The sequence below is a fragment of the Opisthocomus hoazin genome, chromosome 2, assembly GCF_030867145.1.
Source record: "Opisthocomus hoazin isolate bOpiHoa1 chromosome 2, bOpiHoa1.hap1, whole genome shotgun sequence".
Taxonomy (NCBI): domain Eukaryota; kingdom Metazoa; phylum Chordata; class Aves; order Opisthocomiformes; family Opisthocomidae; genus Opisthocomus; species Opisthocomus hoazin.
The window spans coordinates 25,837,836-25,860,904 of record NC_134415.1 but is presented as its reverse complement, the minus strand read 5'-3'; the positions used below and the strand labels follow the sequence as shown (position 1 = coordinate 25,860,904).

The 23,069-nt window shown below is 36.6% G+C and overlaps 1 protein-coding gene across 6 annotated transcripts in view; it reads left to right on the top strand.

Annotated features, from left to right (window-relative positions):
- UBR2 (ubiquitin protein ligase E3 component n-recognin 2) overlaps positions 1–23,069 on the top strand; it is a 62,636-nt gene that overhangs the window by 8,327 nt on the left and 31,240 nt on the right. For 4 of the 6 annotated variants that reach the window (XR_012763081.1, XR_012763080.1, XR_012763079.1 and 1 more), the window contains exons 3-15: positions 2,709–2,787; positions 4,300–4,413; positions 7,426–7,553; positions 8,570–8,708; positions 10,347–10,409; positions 11,644–11,764; positions 14,343–14,450; positions 16,118–16,206; positions 17,052–17,150; positions 19,398–19,561; positions 19,652–19,751; positions 20,804–20,932; positions 21,890–22,073. Coding sequence is in view for 3 of the 6 variants with exons in the window: in XM_075412916.1 (XP_075269031.1) it covers positions 2,709–2,787; positions 4,300–4,413; positions 7,426–7,553; positions 8,570–8,708; positions 10,347–10,409; positions 11,644–11,764; positions 14,343–14,450; positions 16,118–16,206; positions 17,052–17,150; positions 19,398–19,561; positions 19,652–19,751; positions 20,804–20,932; positions 21,890–22,073 (1,517 nt within the window). In the remaining 3 variants the exon portion in view is untranslated. Of the gene's footprint in view, positions 1–2,708; positions 2,788–4,299; positions 4,414–7,425; positions 7,554–8,569; positions 8,709–10,346; positions 10,410–11,643; positions 11,765–14,342; positions 14,451–16,117; positions 16,207–16,881; positions 16,981–17,051; positions 17,151–19,397; positions 19,562–19,651; positions 19,752–20,803; positions 20,933–21,889; positions 22,074–23,069 lie in introns of all 6 variants that reach the window. The other 2 variants (XM_075412917.1, XM_075412918.1) reach the window with 2 other exon arrangements.

Genomic DNA, 23,069 nt, shown 5'->3' with positions numbered 1-23,069 from the left:
GGTGACAATCTTTTTAGTAAAGCCTGTTGTGACGGGACAAGGAGTAATGCTTTTAAACTAAGGGTGGGTGAATTTAGACTAAATATAAGGAGGAAATTTTTTATGATGAGGGTGGTGAAACACTGGAGCGGGTTGCCCAGAGAGGTAGTGGAGGCCTCCTCCCTGGAAACATTGAAGACCAGGTTGGATGGGACTCTGAGCAACCTGATCTAGCTGAAGATACTCACTGCAGAGGGGATTCGGCTAGACGACCCCTTCCTACCCAAAGCGTTCTGTGATATTTTCTTTCCTGAACTGTCTCCAAGTTTAGTTTGTACCCTCTCTGTCACAGATTTTTTCTTGTTTTGTATGGTTTCTACCACTCTCTTGGACACTTCAGCACTTGGTGGGGTGACAGGGAGAGGGAATGTCTGTGTTATTTTGAGGATTTGTTTTTCTGGCTTTCCATCCGCTTCATTTACAAGGAGAGAATGATTGTAGAATAATTTTACTTTCTAGTGCTTTCCTCTTCTAGAAACATGATACCTTATTGGCCTTACTCACTGAAGTTCTGATTGAGAGTGGACTTGAGATACTTAACTTGGCAAACTGCCTCTTCTGCATTTCTGTTTCAATGATTAGTTAGAATAGGTAGTTTTGGAAATGTTTTGAGGCCTCTTATCTTGAGATGGATGAGATTAAACTGGTGGATTTAATGCAGACACTAAGAAAACTCCATCCTCTCTCAGGTGTTCTTAGATTCTTCCTTCACACCTGTGAATAAGTGGAGAGATCTGGGTAAAGAATTAGAGAGTGGGAGGCTGAGGACTATCAGAGGCTATAAGAAGAGTTTCCACAGTTTCTTTAGTACCTTTTCACTAAATGTCGTCCCAAAGAACTAAGAAACCAAACCTCAGTATTTTAATTCAAGTCAAACTGCATTGCAGCCTAGAAATAACATGTTAATGATCAAATGGTCTTCATATGGACTAATGAAAATGTGGGAGTTCTGTTAAGTTCTTCTAAACACTTGCTTTTTCAAGACCAGCAATTCAATATGTAAAGTATATCCTTGAGAATACTGTCAGATATGATGAAAACATAGAGTAATGCAGTCCGCTGGTGTAGAATTTGGAGAGTGAGCGAATGTACTGTTCATACTCAGGGTCTTTGTTTCAGGAGAAAAATTATTTAGATATAGTAATATAATAATAAATATAGTTCAGCTTAGAAAGTATGTCTTGGTAGGCCATCTTGTCCAGTCTTCTGCTCAAGTCAGGGTCAGCAGTGAATACAGATTATTTTTGCCGTTGCTGTTATCAAGATGGAGTCTCATCTTCTCTCTGTTAAGTACTGAACATACATGTAAAACTGTTCTTGTTTAATGTTCTATGTTAATACTTTTCTTTGACTAATAGTTGGTAATGAAGAATAATGAGTTTATTTTAAACTTTTGTGGGATACAGAAAATAATTGTTTTCCGAGTCCATGAAATGCATTGAAAGCAGTGGCTTTTCTGTCCAGTTGTGAAGCTTACAGGTCTGCCTCTACTTTAGGTATAAGCACCCTTATTAATTCAAGAAATTACTTGGCAAATGATTCTGAGTTTAGAAGTAATATTGCCACAAGTTTTGGGCTCAGAAGGATCGGTACCCAGTACTGTAGAACTGATCTGTCCAGTATTGTAGGCATACTGTTGCGGTATGTGGTTTTTATTTTTTTAATTAAAGGAAAGAAAGAAATGCCATGAACATAAATTAAACTAGAAGAGCTTCATGTAATTTCCTTTTTCATTTTCACCTTTAGTGACTACTGTGGAAAAGACAATGCGTCGTAGACCATGGTCGCCTGATTATCTTTCAGTGATTACCTGGTTTAATTTATTTGGTGGAAGGAAATTAAGAGAATTCTTGATAATAACATTTTACAGGATCTCTGGTGTTTTGAACAAAATAAGTTGTTTCTCTGAATTCTTGTTTTAGTAATAACAATTGTAAGACATTCATTCTGTTGGCAGTTATTTTTATGTTGCAAAACCTGACTCCGTTGTATCTTGAGATGCCTTGAAGTCAGTTGCATTACATAGATTCATGTGTTTTCAGTGTTTCTCAAGGAGACAGTTAAATGTCATGCATAATTGTCTCATTCGTTTAACCCCTTTTGCTAGAAATATTACTTCTATCTAATATAGCAGTGCTTGTAGTCAGGCGCTTATTATGGTCTTTCAGCTCCTGGTTGAGGAAATTGTGTTCTCGGACCTCTTCAGTGAGCTTGTAGAGCTAAACTTAAAAACAGAGATTTGAGCTAATCTGTTGTGTCTTATCTTTCTTTCCAGTGTCCAGTGAAAACATGTCTTTTGATGGCGGGAGATTGTTAATGCTCGTGCTCTGTACTGGAGAGAACTTGTTTGGGTTTATGCTTTTTACCTGTCTGTACTGTGTTCTGTAATCCAGCTGTTTACTTGCTTATATACTTCTCTCACTTCTTCAAGGCAGTGGTTATGTTTTGCAAATACACGTGCTACCCAGACAATATTATAAAGCCTATTCTGTTATGAGAACAGATTCTTTTTTTTCTTTCTCCTTGGAAGCCATCCCTTTCCTCTTTCAGAAGAACATGTACGTTAGTCAGAAGGTTCATATTGGTGATATTTGAAAATTACTGGTTGTAAAATGTGTAATTAAAGGCAGAACATCTGTTTAATTCTTCTTTTTTGTTGCTGTTTTCAGAGACTGTGCAGTTGACCCAACTTGTGTGCTATGCATGGAGTGCTTTCTCGGAAGTATTCATAGAGAGCACCGATACAGGGTTAGTAATACTGCTGGAATAGATGATGTAGTCACAAATAATTTTGTATGTGTTTGAAACTCCTTGTTTAAAGTTTAAGAATGTATACATAATTTCAAAATGTTGAATGAACACAAAGTTTGGAGTTCTGTCTGCAGTACTCTTACAAGAACTTGGGTGTTTTGATCCGAATGTAAATTCTGAAAGTTGACACTTTACAATATTGAGCAATTACATTTTATGTTTACAAATGTGAGTATGTTATCTTTAACCGGTGCCCTTTAGAGAATTCTACATCATTAGAGTTGTGTTTTGGCTGACTTGGGCCTCAATATTTGACTATTTTTGAAAGGTGTTGAAAAACCTTTATTAAGAAACCACTTTTATTTAAAAGTTATTTCCTTTAAACATCTGAATTGTTATCAAATTCTGTACAACAGCAGGATTTTTGTTTGTATTTAAACATAAAATAGTGAACTAAAACTGTAGATGCTGTTTATTTTAGTAAGCTACTCCTATTAGTAGTACAGGTTAGTTCAGAAAACCTACAAACAAAACCAAGGAGGCCTTGGTGTAGTTTTAAACTAAGAAGGTAAGTGAAAGCTGCCAGTGCAGCCTTTGTGTAAATCTGCTTTTTACAGTACTGCATTGCTGTTAATGTAAATCTGATCATTGCACAGGTACGCTGAGCACCAGGATTTAGGAAAAAAAAACCTCACACACATCAACTTGCCCCAAGAAACCCAACCCAATTTGCTAATATTGGCATACTTCTTGTATGTAGGTTTTTAGTCTGCATGCTTAGTGAATTAACAAGTCTAGGTGACACCCAAAAGTGTAAGCAAATGTTCTTTCAAATGTCCATACTATAGGATGTACCTGTATGTATAGAATGTACGTGTATGCCAAAAATAGGTGAAAGAAGAATTCTTCTGTGAAGCAGTTAATAGTTGTGGTTCAAAGAATATAATTACATTTATTAATATGACGTGATCTGAGCTTTAAAGAAATTTTTAATAAAACAGTGTAAGTATATCCTTACAATTTTCAGATACCTTTTTCTGTGCTCACTAAGACTTGTGTGAACAATTTATAAGTTTTGTCTGTAAACTGTTACTGTAAACAGCACACCTTTTACTGTGTAATAGTGCTATATGAAATGATTTGGCTTTGTTCAGATTAAAAATGTGAGGATCTGAAATAGTACAGATAGCAGTGCAAGTAATAGATTCAGAAAAACTGAAAACTAGAAAAAACTCACAGCCTGTAGGTGGGGCAGGATGGGGATGTTTGAAGGTTAGTTTTATGTGTTTTTTTTTTTTCTTTTGGCATAGGCAAACTGACGAAATAGATAAGCTTTCAGCTGTCGTAGAAGCAGGCATGGTTTCACTGTGCTTTTTTAACAGAGTACTGGCTAAAGCTGTCGGGTGTTCTGATCATGCTTTTGTAGCTTATCTGTGACTACTCATTTCTTAATGTGCATATATATAAACGCATATTCACGTGAACTGTTTTGTTTTTAAATAATTGTAGATGACAACATCAGGTGGAGGAGGTTTCTGTGACTGTGGTGATACAGAAGCTTGGAAAGAAGGCCCTTACTGTCAAAAGCATGAACTTAACACTTCAGAGACTGCAGAAGAAGAGGTAATGACAATTGAGCCATCACTCTTCAAAACATTAACTGTGTGTATATATATAAAAATCAATCATTTGAGGTTGGTTTTAGTCTTGTATAGCATGCATGAGAGATGGGAGGAAAATTTAATAATAATATTTGAACCACACTGTGTTAGACAAAACTAATGTCTAACTTCAAGGAGTTATTTAGAGTAAGATTTTCTACTTGGAGGCTTTATTTTATATGTTCTTGGTCACTTCTGAAGCTTCAGTTCTTTTTCTTCGTTTTTCTGTCTTATTCTGAAAGGTGAAGGTAGTCTGCCACGTGGAAATAACCCTGTATGTAATCATGTACCTGAAGAAGCCAAATTAAGCTGTCTGTGTAAGATATGTTCTGATCTTACCTAAGTAAACTGCACAGAACTTTTTTAAATTTTTAGTTGGTGAAACACTGGAGCAGGTTGCTCAGAGAGGTGGTAGATGCCCCATCCCTGGAAACATTCAAGGTCAGGTTGGACAAGGCTTGGAACAACATGATCCAGTTGAAGGTGTCCCTGCTCATTGCAGGGGGGTTGGACTAGATGGCCTTTAAAGGTCCCTTCCAACCCAAACTATTCTATAAAATCAAAATAGCTTGCAGTTACAGGAAAGCCATAATGGAGATAAAAGATAGAGGTCTGTAACGGCTTGTTTGCTACAGAGAAGGTAAATAGAGAACATGTCTTCAGCATTTCTCATACATAGCATGACAACTCTGACATATTAAATGCAAAAAGACATGCTACTTCTTAGAGTATAAATTCAAGCTGTTGGACTTACTGTTACAGAACACCACAGTTAAGAAGTTTATATATGTTCAGAAGGAAATTGAATGTGTTTGTGGAGGGTAAAAATTATCAATGGCCATTTAAAATTGCAGATACCATCTTTGGTGTGGGAAGTATTAGTGTTGTGTCTGAAGTTACTGGAGACCAGGGGAGCATTCCGTCTTTTTCTTATATTCTTCCCTTAGTAACTGTTATTGTGTCTCAGGAATGAGAGTGGCTAGTTGGGCTTGTGTTCTAGCCGCTTATGTCTGTCCTTATGTAATATAATTTCTGTGAGTTTCTGTGAAGATAATATATAAGGCAAATTTTTGTAGCAATTTTGTGGATCTAATGGTTTAAGTGAAGCAACTGTATCTGTGTTTGCAGTGACAGTGGACCTTCTAAAATCAGTTATCACTGTCTTGGCTCCAAGGCTCTAGCACTGCTGCACAGACTCACCACTTGATCTACATGCCAGTTTACAGTGGTGGGCAGCCTTAGAAAACTGTTTTTCTGAAATCTTGAGTGTACCGCTGCTTCTGTGTGGAAAGATACTCATACAGTGATTGTGTGTGACAGGAAAATGAAGGTACTGGGCAGGCTTTGTGTTTCTTCTCCATGAGTGATGGGTATTGAAATCTCTTGTTACGCAGTGTTGTGTTTGAGGTAGATCAAGGATCGTTTGTTGAGCATTATTGGAGCCTGTTCTTTGTTGAAAGTGCTGGGAATGGAGGCAGTGCTGCTGCTTAAGATTTGCCTTTGCTTTTCTTGACTGATAGTTCTCCATACCCTAGGTGAGTTTTAAATGAATCAAAAAAAGAAGAAATGGCAGTTATTAACATTTCTGTAAAGCTTCCAAATATTCCAAAAGAACCTTGGGGTGGGTGGATGAATAAACTGTACTAGTACAGGTGAATTGCTGACTGTCGAGGGCCTCCTGTAGATAATGCAGACCTGAGTTCTAAAATGATTAATGTGGCCATTTTTATACAACAGAAACTGTAGTGAAACACAGAATTTGGTATTAGGTATCCTAAAACAGAATTTGGGCTCCTGTTAAATATTTTAATAGGCAGACGATTACACATACTTGAAAATATCAGGTGATGAATTGAGTCAGTGACCCAATGTGTACTGTATGTCCAGGTAACCTGCAGGGCATGCCATGTTCCCTTTCCAGCTTTGTAGAAGAGGGACTAGTTGTTCTGAAGGTCAAAAACTTGAAATAGTAGAAGAATCATCATTTCAGAGAAGAGGTTTTTGATGTTTTATTCACACACAAATCCTTTGAAGTGGATTGGAAGGAAATGGCAATGGTACCTGCACTACTTGATTCAGAGTTGGCAGTGGTTCTCATTTGCTGCTCCAAAATGTAGTCCATTTGACTTTGCAGACTGAGGCAGCACTCCTCTTTCTCTTCCTCTCCTTCCTCATCTCAGTTCCCCCACCTGCAGCAGCAGCCGCCATTCTGCTCTGGCAGAGAGAGGAGGACGAGTTTATAGTGGCTGCTGCAGATGTCAAAGGGAGGGCACCCTGGAGAGTGCAGAATGGGCACAAGTGGGTGCATACAAAAGGCAATCGGCTGTCTGAACAAGACTGAGACATGGGCAGATGACTACGATGCACCTAGTTACATTTAAGCATTTAATCATTTATATACCCCAGCATGTAAGAGATGTGTCATAAATCATGATCCCAGTGTGCTGGATGTTGTAGAAGTTTGGGTAGACAAGACCTTAGCCTCTAAAGGCGTGCTACATATACAACAAGGCAATAGATGCATAGTCGTTTGTATTTTGCAGTTTATTAATGTTGGTAAGTGGGGAAAAAAAGGTACAGTGATGTGAAATTGTGTTTTTGAAAGCGTCATGGAAAAAAGCAGAATTTAATACAGCTGAGGTTAAAAGTTCTTCAGAAGAACTATCTTAGAAGGTGTGCAGAAGTGGGAGCAATGAAAATGAAAACACAAGTGTGTGAAAATGTAAGTGGGTCCTCAGAGGCAAGTTAACATTTAGGTATTGAATGTTAGGTTACCGCTTTGATGATTGTCAGTGAAGAACTGGGAAAAGAAAACAGGATGATTATTGACTCTGTTCCTTGCAAATGTAAAGTCATTTGAAGAAAGACTTCATTGAAGAGGCTGACATCATCTTTGACAGAGAGGTGGAAATTTGACAAGTACTGTTTTGAATATCATTTAATTTCTCAATTGCTATTTGTATTTATTTTCCAGGATCCTCTTGTGCACTTAGCAGAAGATATGGTAGCAAGAGCTTATAATATTTTTTCCATCACATTTAAATATGCAGTAGATATATTAACATGGGAAAAGGAAAATGAATTGCCTGGCCTAGAAATGATGTAAGTACAGTATTTGTCTCCTGCCTTTTAAAGGCTTGCAGATATTTACAATAGAAAATGCAAACTCTGATTTTATTTTCTGCCTTTCTTAAAATTGTCAAGACAGTTTTGTAGACAACGGACTAAAATAATTTTAATAGATCTGCTTTTCTCATATTTTTTACTTTTGTGATTACACAGCCCATTTATCCCCATAGTGATGATGAAACAATGTCTTTATGATACCTTCATTTTCTTAATATTGAGAAGGAAGCATTAGTAAAATACAATACCCTAAAACAAGTGGCAAGTTAGTTTTTTATGATGAAAGTTACTGAAATTCTGATGGCAAAAGTATTTTGTACTTTTGGCGATCTGCTTATAAATTTTGAAACATTACAGAATATTTAGGTGTATTCTATCATAGTTATCATGGATTCGTTTTTGACATCTTGTTAGGATCTTTTACTTTGTGTTTATGTGAGTAAGAATGCTGTGTAAGTAAATGATGGGAATCAAAAGATTGCACTGAATCTGTGCAAGCTTAATAAGTTGTTGTTTTGAAGATTGTGGAGTTTGGGCTTTTTAGGAGCGTGCCAAGCTTTTGTTGTCAGATAGACCTTTATGCAGTGATGGGGAAGCAGGTGTGGCAAAAATAAAGCCAAGACCAGTGAAATCACTAAGAAGCTATGGGGGAATGTATTGAGCACAGCTGCACTAGAAGGAAATGTGTTCTGCTTAATAGGAAACTGTCAATTCATAATCAACAAATGTTCAAAAATAATACTCAGATTTAAGTGTTGTCTGAAGATGTTGCTCATTTTGGACTTAATTCTTCAGGAAAGATGCACGTTCCTGTACAAGTTAGGGGTGGTCAGTCCTTTTCAAAGAAATTGATGAGATATGTTCCAGTATAGCAAAGAAAGCCCAGGCTTGAGTTGTCTGCTTGGAAAACTTTGTTAAACTACAAGTTGATTTTTTTTTTTTTTTTAAATTACATTACTTTGAATTACATAAACTCAATCCTTGCTTTGAAGTGAGAAGAGTGACACTTACTACTGTATGCTGTTTAATGATGAAGTCCATACCTATGAACAAGTTATTTATACTCTTCAGAAGGCTGTCAACTGCACGCAGAAGGAAGCTATTGGTTTTGCAACAACAGTGGATAGAGATGTAAGTAAATTAATTGCTAGAACTTTTAATTGTACTCACCCTAATGTTTATTTTATATGACTGCACTTAGTTCAGTTTGTTTTCTCAAAGAGTGTGGTTAATGTGATTGAGCCCTAGGTGTCAGGCCACCCTAAAATGTCTGAATTCATTGGCCAGTCCAAACCAGACCTCATATTGTATATATGTTTCATTGTGATTTTATTCCAGTAAGTCTTGCCAGTGTAAATAGCAGGGTGTCTCTCTCTCCTCTGTCAAGGACAGGCAGCAGCTTTAGCTCATCCCTTACTGTACACGAGGCAGCTGACATTGAAAGAGCCCCTATATGTGCTCCAAGCATGCGAAATGCTTTGCAGAGTAGCACCAGTCTACTTGCTGTAAGGGATAAAATCCATAAATGGTTGCTTTTTTCTGTGGTGCTCACGGAACTATGTATGGTTTTTTTTGAATTTAGTTTTCTTTTTCGTAATTGTCAGATAGCAATGACAGGAAGAGGTAAAACATTTTGTACAGCATTTAGAAAGAACAGTGAGTTCAGAATCACTACGTGGTGAATATAATTTTAACTAATATGTTGGTCTTGGAAGCATTCTGCCAGCTATTCTTGTATTCTGGCTTGCGTGCTTTTTTTTTTTTTAAGAAAGGGATGCTTTTTAGGGGCAACTGCATCTTGTTATTTGTGCCATGAGCCTGTAAGCAGTTGCTTTGAAAATGAGTGTCCTTTTATGTTCTTTTGTTTGCTCATGCCTTTTTTGGTGGGGGTATCGTGAGGGGTAAATCTGTGCCAAAATGGCAATGAGAGTGTCATTTTGGGACGTTAAAGTACTGCAAGAAGGTCAGTGGGAAAGGAAATATAACCACTTTATATTATTTAACACTGAACTAGGTTTTGTATTATCACTACTCTGTGATGTCAGTGACTAAAAGATTCCTGGCTGATCCCTGAATATGTGCTGACTTGAGCACTTGTAGGATGCACTTTGGAGATTTTTCCTTACTGTTGATCCCTGTCCTACTTCTAAATAAATGTATGAATGCATATATACACGTGCCTGTATGTATGTATGTAAAAGAAATGAAAAGCTTGTGCCTGAAACAATGATTTGACATCAAACCAGATCAAAAATATCAGTAAGCTATTTTGTCTTTAATACAACATAAATCAACTATCTATTTTAGTGTATGTATTGACAGTATAGAAAGACTCATACAATATGCAAACCTTCCAGTTTTGAAATAAACTAAGAGCTTTAGCTGTATGTGTAAAAGACCAATTAGATTTAATATCTGCTTTTTAGAAAGCATTGAAATGTCTGAAATATTTTTAAATTTTATAAAAAATAATGATTGACACATTAGTACTAAAGATAAGTTTTTCAGTGTTTTCAGTGTTACACAGGAAATTTAGTGTAACAGGTAACTGCATATATAGCATAATTTTGTTTTAAAAAGTACGGAGTGCATTTTGGGAATTCTAAGTATGTAACTATATAAAGTGCTTTAAAAAATGAAAGTAACATGAGAGCAAGAGTGGTTAACATGCGTCTGAAACCTTTACTGTATCTTTTATACTAATGTAACACACGGTATTTGAACTTGTTGAGAAGCTGGTGGTAATGTTACTTCTTTACAAATTTAAAGGGACGTAGGTCTGTTCGATACGGAGACTTTCAGTACTGCGATCAAGCAAAATCAGTAATAGTGGTAAGTAATATTATCTACTTCTTTGCCTCAATTTAAGCAGAAAGAGGCTTTGTAACATAATTTTATGAGATTGTTACTGTAATCACTCTTTATATTTCAATAATAAAAGTGTTTGAGATACTGTTTACATTACGTACAGTAGAGGTATCAAAATACAGGTTTATGCTCCATTTTTCTTCTTGTTTTTTCTATTATGGTCTGCCTTTGTATCCAAAATAATTCCCTAAAATTTTTCCAGAAGTTCCTAGACAACTTTTCCCTTCAGTAAACAAGAGTTTGGTCAGGAACTTCAAATGTAATCTTTCAGAATTGCATGTCAGTTAAGATTAGTGAAGTTGAACTATTCTAGTTTTTCTCCTACAGTATGAAGTTGTTTGCCTCTTTTACAACCACAACAATGGAAATTGTCACTGATTGAATCAGTGTGAAACTACAAATACACTTTCATTTTGTGTGTATGTATTTATATGTGTATATGCATTCATAATATCTATATATTACAAGGTTCTTCCGTGTAAGAACATGGGAATAGCATTTTCTGTTTATTTTTACTTTAACTGCTGAAGTGCAGTGCTTAATCACACAAAATAAATAGTTTGTGTGTAATATTGTAACCACTGAAAAACAAATACTGCAACTAGAGTTACTGGCCTTAAACTATTCAAGGTATTTTGAAAACATGAACATATCTTTAAAGATAAACTTGTGCAATATTTTTAACGTGCCAACTATACAGTCAAGGAACAAATGGCTTTTATGTGTAATGTCTATTAAGGTTAATAACACAGATGAGGGGAAATTCTTTCTTGTTTTAACTCTTATTTGTATTTTTGAAAACAGTTTGTGGACAATCAGTTTCTTTGGTGGACTGCTGTGTGACTTGCATGTCATGCTGCGAGGAACAAATGTGCATGGCTGTCTTAGGTTGTGTGTGGAACTGCTTATCAGTAAAATGCAGCAGATCAGTGTGTATGTTGATAAGAGGCCAAGAGTGGAAAATGGATTGACCTAAACGTGTTGATATTGCATAATAAGGTCCTTCAAATATTAATAGGGTGAACAAAGTACAGAGTTTTTGGTTTTGTTTCTTCCCCATGTAGGTGTTAGTAATTAGAATACATATTATTATTATGAATTATTTATTTTAATCTTAGAAATGCTGTGTTTCTGTACAGAAATCTATGCTAGTCCTCACTTAAATATGCATTACCTCCTTTTTCCTTTTCTTTTTCAGAGAAATACCAGTCGTCAAACAAAGCCATTGAAAGTACAAGTTATGCATTCATCTATTGTTGCCCATCAGAGCTTTGGTCTGAAGCTCCTAACTTGGCTTGGCAGTGTTATTGGATATTCAGGTGGGCAAACTTGAACTTTTTTGAGATAAGTTACAGAATTTTTGTGAGGCAAGCTGAATTCCTGAAGCAATATTGTTTACTTATTTCAGATATGTAATATATAAGGCAAAGCTGTTAATAACTTCATTCTGTTTTCTCTTGTTGGAGTGCTGTTCTAACTTCCATATGAAAGTGCTACCAGTCTTACTTAGTCGTCTTAGATACTATTTTCTGTTCAGTTGCTGTTGAACCGAAGGTAAGAATTGCTGTCAAATGCTGTATGCCAACAAGCCATTTTTCAGTCCCTAGTTCTTTTTAAATGAATGCAGTAAGTTGAAAATAACCCATCTGATTTGTTAAATCAATATTATTTAGAAATAGTTTGAATGATGACGAAAGTGATTGCTTCAGACTTTTTGTTAAGTAGAACAACAGAGAACATGCAAGGATGTGTGGAGATTTTGGGGTAAGTATAGAAGCCAACGAAGTATTAGTCAGGTATTTAGAAAGAGGTTTCTTCAAAGGAATCAAGACGCCACAGTGTCATTTTTATGGGAAGGCTCTGTGTTTGTTTTTGGCTTGGTTCCTCCTTTGTCCTGGTGAATCACGAGGTTATGAAGATGTGGAGCATGAGGGGAAATAAAAGGAAAATATGTCAAACTGCAGTTATGTGGAAAGTTCCCAATGTACTTGCTGTATTCTATGCATTTGTAAATGTTAACAAGAATTATTAGCAAAGCATACTTGCTTGTAATATTGCATACACGTTCTGCGTGGGTGCAAGATGTCTTCAGAGATTGTATGTTGTATTAGACTGAGAGTTGAAAAACTAGCCAAGATTTTGGGCACAGGATCTCTGTATCATGTTATCTTTTTTGAAAAGTAAGTCATTTATGTTTGTATCAGTTAATTTTTAAAGGTATGTAAATCAAACTTCTGACAAGTTATGGTAACAGTTCAACTGTTTGCCAGCGTTGCTGGCGAATGATAGTTATTAACAGAAACGAGAGACATGAAGATTAGTTTCACAGATAAATTTTCCTTTCAGTGTAATGTGTAGGTAGGCACTGTCTGTCTCATTTTCTTTGAGCCCAGTTTTGTGCCATGTCATTTGTGTCAGATACTGAAGTCACTAAATTACAGTTGCAAAAAAGTAACTTCAGTGTGTTAATGGAGTATCAAATTACAGACGAAAGCATTGAATGCGTAGTTTGATTTGTGGGTGGTGTTTCTGAAATTCTGCAGAGTTCACTTTAAATGCACTGTTCTTTATGATTCAGAAGGGCAAAAAGAATATTTGATTTTTAAGCAGTGTGCATACAGTTTGTCTGTGACCTACGTGCTCAGCTACATGAAATGCCTTACACACCTTGGGATGCAGTCTTGCAATGCACTCTGGTTTTGTGAAATGCAGTTTTGAAAAAATTGTTTTCCCTTAGCTTTTTAACAGACGCATAAACATCTGGTTTCACTCAATCTTCGAAACAGCCTGTTACCGCTCATCTATAATATGGGGTGATAGCGTTGCGCTGCTTAGGTGGTTACATTTAAATGTCCCTGACCCAAGGGAGATTGGCAGGTGGAGGTGTCTTCTGCAGTGCCACAAAGTTAGGTTGGATGATTACTGTGAAATGACTGTCAAACTCTTTGTCAGTGAACAAAGGGGGAAAACCTTACTATGGACCTTTGTCGCAAGCTTGACTACCATATCCCTTCCAGCAAATGGCAGTTCTTCAGGAATATGCATCTGTTTGCCATTTGTTGAAAAATGCAGTAGTTACCATTAACTTGTTACCCTTCATAACAGTAGTTGGAATTGAAGTCTGCCAGGCAAAAAAAAACCCCAGACTGCTATAGGGGTTCACAGACTGTATAGAACTGCACCATGGAGTGCATGGTATGGAGTACGTGGCACTGAGCCGTTGCCAGCTCTGTGTAAGAAGCTGGGATGGCCAAGTGGTGTGCAGAAATAAGGGCTGATGCATGCAAGTCATGTGGTGGTGTTAGTGCATTACCTGCACTGCAAAGCTAGATTGAACATTGTTAATACGAGTGTGTCTGTGGTGTGTTCTGTGGCAAATGCAGGCTTGTCTGTAAGCACGTAATAACTTACATATTCATATAATGACAATCACTGCTTTCCATTAGGAGAAAAGTGTGTAAAGAAGCTTTAAGATAATAGCAGATATTAAGTGTATACAAAAAACTCATATGAGTATATGAGTCATTTCATGTATGAATTGTATTTTCCTTTTGATAGGATTCTAACCAGGAAAAATATAACCTAGAAAATTAGCCTACCCTATAATTATTTCTTATATTAGTAAGCCAGCAGCACTTTTAAGAAAGTATGTTTTTATTTGATAACTTTGAAACAAATTGTTGTGTCTGGCAGTTTTCTCAAGGTTCCTAATGTTCCATAATGCTAGTGTGAAACTTGCAAGGTATGAAATATTTGTGTTTCTATCAGCAAAATATGCCCAGTGTTATTCAATTGTCCTATGGCTTTTACTGTCTCTTATGAAATTCCAGTATGTCAAAATAATATGCAAGTTTGTGTTCAAACTACAACTGATTTATATAATTTCTCCTTGTTAAGATGGCCTTCGTCGAATATTGTGTCAGGTTGGTTTACAGGAGGGGCCAGATGGTGAAAATTCTTCTCTTGTGGATAAACTCATGCTATATGATTCTAAACTGTGGAAAGGTGAGCTTTTTCAAACTTCTGGAAAATACTAGAGTGTGCTGTGCATACAAGTTTTCCCCTTACCATATCTGCTAATGTTTGATAATTTTTGCTGTGGTGTATTATAGATAGAATTGCCTGATTTGTTATAATCTGTCCCTTCATGATGCACTCCAGATGTTGAAGGCAAGAACATAAGGTGACCATTTAGAGATGGGGTTGGGTTTAGATCTAATTTTCCAAGCAGTTTGAAACTAAGGCTGACTTTATATGCAGATGACAGTGATAGTTAAGGGAAATTGGGCAAACAGTAGAGTGATTTGGGGTTTGTCTGCTTTATAGGATCTCAGCATCTGTATCATATCTACCAAAATGCCTGTTTTTAAGGGATAGGGCAGAGGTTTTCTGCTTTGACTTGTGTTTGTGTTCATGAGGTGGTATTAAGTGTTCTGAGAACATTCAGTGAAAACTACTGTTCTTGCATATTGGAGCCCTTGAAATTTTAAAAGCCTGATTGATATAATGGGATTGACTAGAAAGTTGTAATTTTGAGGAAGTGTGGTAAAGTTCCTTTCTGTCATGGATTCTGTATCTGATTTGATATCCTGAAAGGACATGTAAGGCCAGGTGTAAGAGAAACACAAAGAGAAGGCAGAGAATGATGCAATGTATTTGTCCTTTCCTTATTTAAATATGAATATAGTATTTTGAGGATGTCTGCCCTCCCTCCAGTATATTTTGTTGTTCTTCAGTTCTGAGGTACGGATATAGGGAGGAGTAACTTCTCTTTGTGGTCTCTTTTGGGAACTTCTTGAAGCAGCAATAACAGCAGTAAGAAGTAAGGTGGAAAGTGGGATGTAGTATGGAGAAAATTATTCTTTTAGGTTTTGTTTGTCTAATGCGTTTATCTTGTGTTAATGAATTACTGGCACTCAGATTTTTTTTTTTTTTTACCACAAATTTTGTGATCTGGAAGGTACTGCTTTTGTGGACCATTGCAACATTTTTAATACAGATTTTGTTAGTATAATGTCTATCACGTAAGCAGGGAGTAACTTTCACTTTCCTATTTCAACATCAATATTGCTCTACTTTTTCATGTATTGTATAGTTACTCTGCATTAAGGAAATAATGTAATGGCTTTTGACTTAAGTGACCTACAGAAAGAAATGGTACATATATGCATGTATTTCCAAGGTATATACAGTCAGTGCTTGTTTGTATTGATGGTATTTTCTGGGATGCTGCTCAGACAAACTAGAAATTCAGAGACAGCTAAGCTGATTATTTTCCAGAGTTGTTCAGAACTGACAATTTATTGCAGTTCCCAGGACCTCTCATAGTATTATGCTTTTTTTACCGTGGGCCATCCAAATCCTCTGTTTATCCTGAGGAGGAATAGAGTTCTGTTCTTGTTTGCCTTATGTACCTTGTATATGAAGGTTTATGTTTCCATTTAACAGCTCAGTGTTATCTTATACAGGAGTAATAAATAATGCCACTTGAAGAATTTTGTTTTATGTATTCTGCTTTGTCCATTGCTACCATCTGACAGACTTAATCAAAGCAGCTTCTGCTCTGAAATGCACACTTACCTCATTCTGTAAAAGTTTACTTTTCTAAATGTTTCCATAATATGTTGATAAAAAGTAGTGACATGCAGTATGTAATTTATTTTTCTTGACAGGAGCTAGGAATGTGTATCACCAGTTATTCATGAGCAGTCTACTTATGGATTTGAAATACAAGAAACTTTTTGCTATCCGCTTTGCAAGAGTAAGTATCTTTCTTACAAAGAGCCCTTAAATGCTTAAACTGTCTAGTGAAGAGAGTTTAGTTAGCACACAGTGCTTCAAATGAATTTGTACCCAGATTTTTTTTTCATTTTTTTGGAAGGGAAGAGTTGAAATGAAATGCTGACTACCTTATTTCTGTCTACAAAATATTGGTTATAATGGCATCTCGTCTCCTGGGAAGAAAATGGACTTACCAGGCTCCCCAGAACTAAAGCAGTTCAGATGTTTTTGTCTTCACTGTCGGCCATGTAGGCTATCACTTCTTAAGAGCTGATAGCCTCTCAGTGTTAAGGTGTAAGCTGTTACAGCACTAGTCAGAAATAGTGGTGAAATTCCGTTGTGCTGATTAGTATTTCTGCGGTAACTAGTCTTTGAAATGCTTTAAATCAGCACTGCAAAATTCTGCTGGCTCTGCTGAAGATGAATAACTTTTTGAGTAGAAAGTAAAATATTAGCCTTTATTGTGAAAATGAGAGTGAATAATTTCACATGTGAGCAGACTAAGTTGTCATGTTCTTTGTACAAAATATCTTTATAATAATCCGTAACAGCTACTCTTTCCTTTATCGTGGCATTAAAGTTTCCCAGAGCAGACGTTTAAATTTAAAAAATCAGGTCAGTGTGGATTAGAGGTGAATTTCCCCTTGTTGTTTAGAATTACCGGCAGTTGCAGAGAGATTATATGGAGGATGATCACGAACGGGCAGTATCGGTGGCTGCTCTGTCTGTCCAACTCTTCACTGTACCTACTCTGGTGAGTAGTGCTTGTCTTTCTTTTAAAAACTGATAGTTGGCACTCCTTGCCTTTTTTTGCCTCCTTAATAGAACTATGAGCGATTGCAGAGTGATTTTATGAAAGATGACCACGACAGAGAGTTCTCAATTGCTGACCTCTCGATACAGATATTCACAGTGCCTTCTCTTGTAAGTACTGAAAGACCAAAAAAGGAAATTTTTATTTGTTAAAAGCAACTCGAGGTTTTTGAATCAAGACTGCAGATTTCTTTTAAGATAACTGTGGAAATGCATGGCACTGCTGCTACACAGCAGTCAGACTGTTTACATACATTGCTGTGGGTTTAGAAGGTGTAAAGCGTTCAGCATGGCAAAACTTGAGTCTGACTTCCAGAGCGGGCTGGGTATTTTTGGGTTTTCTTTTTATGTTTTTCTTTTCTTTTTTTTTTTTTAGAAAGGTGCTTAAATGTTTATTTAGAGATACACACATAACATGTAAATTGCTTGTCATACTGAGCCATAGTTACTGTTTGTAGAAATCTACACTATAGTTTGCATATCACAGTTTTGGAGTGTACCGTTCTGGTGCAGTTTTATAGATGATCCGCTTCATAATAATTTTTCGGTCAACACAAGCAAGAATTGTCTCCTGATATTTCCTACTTCCTCTGGTCCTTCTAGACCCGGACGATGCCTTCTTTCAGGTTTCCAGTTAATTTTGTTGCAGTGCTTCAGGCACTGTTACTTCTCCCAGCTCACTAACTCTACTGGTCTTTCACCAGCTTATGCTTGTTTGGGAAATGTCTGCAAGTAAGTCTGTCTTTACTTGCATTAGTACTAGATGAAAATTAAACTTTAGAGCTGTACTGGAAACAAAAAATCTGCTTTCATACCCAGAATTGTTTAAATAATGAAGGCTTCTGAATCCTTCTAGGATTATTAAACTTAATTGAGCTCTAAAATTAAATACTAGCGCAGCAGTTATGATACCGAGCAAAGTTTTTCAGTTTCCTAGGGCTGGATGTTATTAATGGAAATTCAACAGGACCTCAGGATTTTGTTTCCATGGTTCAGAGCAATATTGTGTTACCTCTTTTAATTTTGACGCTGTCAATAAGAATGTTGCCAGTATTCGGACTTACAGTTAGACTTAAACAGCTAGTATTATTCAAGTGGTTATGGTATTATTTTTTCCTTTTACTTTGGCAGATGGGGTCATGGAATATGTGTATTAATACTTTTTTGCTATTAATAGTTATAATGCTATTAATACTTTTTCAAAAGCCTGCAAAAAAGTAAAACGGATTGTTTTTAACTGTTTTGTAGAAGCAGAAAATAGAGATGACATGACAGTAATTAAGATAAGCTCCTACCATATGAAATAAGAATTATTTTGTATATATTTAAAGCCATTTGGAATACTCCTAATCTGAAGGAGTAAGCTGAAGAATGTAAACCCATCTCATCATCCTCCAGTAGTGTTTTCAACTGATATTAGTAATTTAAGAGTTTGAGCTCTCAAGGAACTGAGGTTGTCTGGTTTGAGGGAGGATGGGTGGTTGTGTTGGTAGTGACATTTTGGGCAGAAAAGGTTAACCATTAGATCCACACACCCGCACAGTAGCATTTTAGAAATTGTATTTTGGAATATCATTAGCAACTGTAGAACCTGGAAGCTCTAGTCAACATCCGTAGTGTCACTGAGGTAGATCAGAGTGGCCAATCTTCTTCAGTCTACCAGCCACTTAGTAAAATCCTCGTGGGATCCAAGAACTGGAAGACTTACACCATTTACTTTGGAGAACCAGCAGAATGCCCCCTACTCTGTTGTGGGGTTGGGTTAGGTTAGGTTGGGTATAGAAGATGATCTTCCCCAAACTTTGTGATGCCTGTTGATTTGTTTCCTACAACGTATGTATATATGAGGTAGCCCTTAAGGGGAACTGTACGTCATTTCATGGAATTTCCATGTGGAAATGCACTATACAGTTCCTTAGCAATTCAGAAGACACGCTGTTCACCACAGGGCTTGACAATTTGTAAACAGAAAGCAGAAAAGCTGTTACTCCTTAAGGGCCCATACTTCAATTATATGAGAGGAGACAACACGTACTTACAGGGAGGTACAAGCTAATTATAAGACACATAAATGTCTTATGTCATAATTATATAGGTTAGCAGGAGCCTAACCATAGTCAAACTTCTGTACAGAAGGGATTTGAAGAGAGAGATCTGGATTATGATAATTTCTGGCTGGATTACTTTTTTTTCTTCCGTGAATGTTTGTAAGATTGGCTTTCAGTATGTTCTTCTGTTTTAACTATTGATGTAACTGCTTTGTATAAAAATTCGTGTATTTTATAAACTTCATGGTGCAGTGTGAAACTCGTTAGCTGTGCTGTTAATTACAGCAAATTTCAATATACTTTGGCATAGGCTCGAATGCTAATAACGGAAGAAAATCTTATGACCACTATCATCAAAACTTTTATGGACCACTTAAGGCACCGTGACATCCAAGGCAGGTTTCAGTTTGAACGTTACACTGCTCTGCAGGCTTTCAAATTCAGGCGTGTTCAGAGCCTTATTTTGGATCTCAAGTAAGTATATTAACGATATGCTGATTTGGTCAATTGAGGAGGGAGGAAAAAAAGACATAATTACCACTTGTGTCTTTCTAATGTACCCAGGTATGTGTTAATAAGTAAGCCAACTGAGTGGTCAGATGACTTGAGGCACAAGTTCCTAGAGGGTTTTGATGCCTTCTTAGAATTACTCAAATGTATGCAGGTATGTATATCTGTGAATTACAAGATTTGCACTGTGTTAAAGCAGGAAGTTAGCTATCATGGTATAAAAATGGAGGAAATTTAATATACTTTCCATTTTATAACTTCAGTGCAGCGTAATTTTTGAAGTCATGTTTTCCTGAAACATAACATCTAACGTAGCTTTTTTTTTTGTTTAGTGTGGTGGAGAGCTCAGTAAAAAGGAAGAGTCATTCAAAAAGAAAAATGTTGTTTTGGGCATATTTTGCAGCTATATAGGCAGATAAGACACAATTAATTGTGTGAGTGAAATCTAGTCTGTCTTAACTAACTTACCGTCATAGCGAGAGCTCCAGTTACTACTTAAGTGTCAGCAGAATTGCTCTGAGTGTTTGAGGAATATATAGTTCCTGACGTACGAATAGACCTCTTCGCTGCAATTTTTCCCCCCCCAGCCTTTTCATGCGCTGTGTTACCTTAAGAGGGGTATTTTAAAAGCAGTGCAGCTTTTACAAGGGCAAGTTGACTATATGTTCAGTAAAGTGTAAGTTAGAATCACTCCCACTTCTCAGTACTTCAGTAGCATACCTTTCTCAGTACTTAGCTTTCGATAGCCTGTTTATGGTAGTCTCTTGACTATATTGTAGTCCTCAGATCAAGATGTGTTTTTTCTTATGCCAAGAGCTGATCAGGTACTGTAGTACCCAGTCTTCAGTTAGTACGTAACTGCATTTAATAGCACATCCCTAGAAAATACACTCAAAAAAGAAGATACATATGTAAGATAAAGTATGTATGCAAACATTGTATGATAATGAACTCTCTGCAGGTGTTAATAGAGCTCATATCCAAAACCTTTATTGTGCCAGTATTCTTCTCTTGCAAATCCTGTTTCATTTTCTTGTAGTTATTTTCATGCGTTTAATTCCTTTTTCAGATTGTCCCAAGCTTCTTTTTTCCCTGTTGTAGCAACAATATATTTATAAGGACAGGTAGCCACAGTCTCATGCTTATGCTAATGTTGTCAACATATTTGTGATGTATTGTTGAAATGCGTAGTTCTTTTTGTTCTAGGGTATGGATCCAATAACTCGTCAAGTAGGACAACACATAGAAATGGAACCAGAATGGGAAGCAGCATTTACATTGCAGATGAAATTAACTCTTGTTATTTCAATGATGCAGGACTGGTGTGCTTTAGATGTAAGTTCCTTCTGAAATGTTTTTCCATGTGAATATGTGAAGGGGAGAAAACCCCAAACAGTGATTAATGTGTAACAAATGAGTAAGACACATGACTATGCCGTAAGCCAAGATCATCTTCTCTGAGCAAGTGCAAATCTTTTCTGTATTTAAGCACATCTTTTGTGGCTTGAACTGACCAATTCATAAGAATGTGGTTAAGCCTTTTAAAAAATGTTGCAGAGAGGGTTCTGTCACGCATGTGAAAGTTGTGATCATCACAACACTATCAAGTTATAATTTTCAGAGAAGAGGGAGTAGAGGAGTAGGCCCTGGATCTACCAAACTATGCCTGATTATAAATCAGGTTTCTACTCCATAAGTGTTTCAAGTTTTAGGAGTACAGAACTTTAGCATGGTAAAATGTGGCTGTGGAACAAGTGATCCTGAAATATTTGAACATTCAAGCTGGCTTTAATCTGTGGCTTATAGTTAATGTGCAGGTTTTACTAGCCTAGCAGGATCATTGGTCAGGCATTGGAACAGGCTGCCCAGGGAGGTGGCGGAGTCACCATCCCTGGAGGTGTTCAAAAAATGTGTAGATGTGGCACTTTGGGATATGGTTTAGTAGGAATGGTGGTGTTGGGTTGATGGTTGGACTTGATGATCTTAGAGGTCTTTTCCAACCTATGATTCTATGATTCATTGCTTGGAAAGTTCCCGTAATATAAGTTACAAAAAAAACAAGCAAGCCCCAAAACTTAGTGGGTGTTTTTCTAATCAGACATACCTGTATGAATTTTGCAATCTGTATCCCCACTTAATTCATCTCCTTTAGATTCCTTACCTTTATTTTGCAGGACTGTTAACAAAGGTAAGAACCCCAAACCAATCAGACTTTTTTCATGTTAGCTGTATTATTTTGGAGAGCTCTGGGGTTTTTTTCATAATTTCTGTAAACTGCAATCTTTCTTTTAGGAAAAAGTGTTAATTGAAGCTTACAAGAAATGCCTGTCTGTGCTGATGCAGTGTCATAGTGGCTTTACTGATGGAGAACAGCCTATTGTTCTCAGTATGTGTGGACATTCAGTTGAGACCATCAGATACTGTGTTTCTCAGGAAAAAGTTAGCATTCATCTCCCAGTTTCTCGTTTACTTGCAGGTATGAAGTAGTTTAAAAATATTTCAGGAAATTAAAAATGTTTTCTAAAAGTGATTTGTGTTTGTGTATACATAAGGAACCACACAACAGTTGTTTAAAGCCTGAATGGAATGACTTTTGACCATTTTCTAGCTGTGTGATAGCCTCTAGGCAAAATGTTCCAAACATTGGAGAAACTTACTGTTTCAGGCCTGGGGGAGATTGTTTCATGCCTCTGGATTTGTCAGTGGGATGTGTTGTAGGCAGTTACTGCTGCTTTTGCCACTTGAGTGATGCAAAAGAAACGCAACAAAATGCGGGCTGTAGTTGACTGTTTTGAAATACATTTTGTTGTCAAATTGGTTAGACTGATAAATCTGTTCTCTAACAGAATGTTGATTAAACAGATGTGTCACCAGAAAATTAAGCTATGTCTTTCTCTTTGTATTGCGCCTATCTTGTTCAACAATTGTGTTGAAAGAAAGGTTGACGAATTCTAGTTTACAGAATGAGAAAATCACATGGTAAAAATAAATTCATGGGTAATGAAGTGATAAAGGTAATTCTTAGGTAAAATATTATGCAGCTCTGTCAAAGAACTTTAGCAAACTTTTTGTAAGCAAAACCCTGTTATTTTTAAAAGAAAGCAATCCGGAAAACCCTTATGTATTTTGTAGGGGCCTCATCATGGTTCTGGAGGTATTTGATAAATCTTTAAGGAACTGATAGAAAGGATGAGGTATCCATCATTGATAACTTGTCCTGTGGACCAAGGACTCTCGGCTGTCACTGAAAGAACATAACACTGTAGAAAGAAAGGCAAAAATCTCACTTATATTGCAAGTTCTATACAGATACAATGGGACAACTTTAATTCTCCTAGAATGTATGCTAGGTAATATGTGTCTTCAGGAAACAGCTGTGTAGCTCCAGAGTGATAAATCTGCAGACTTACTTGCAGGTGTGTCCAGAAAACGATCTGTTACTGAATTAAATTACCTTTTTTGTCCTATTTGA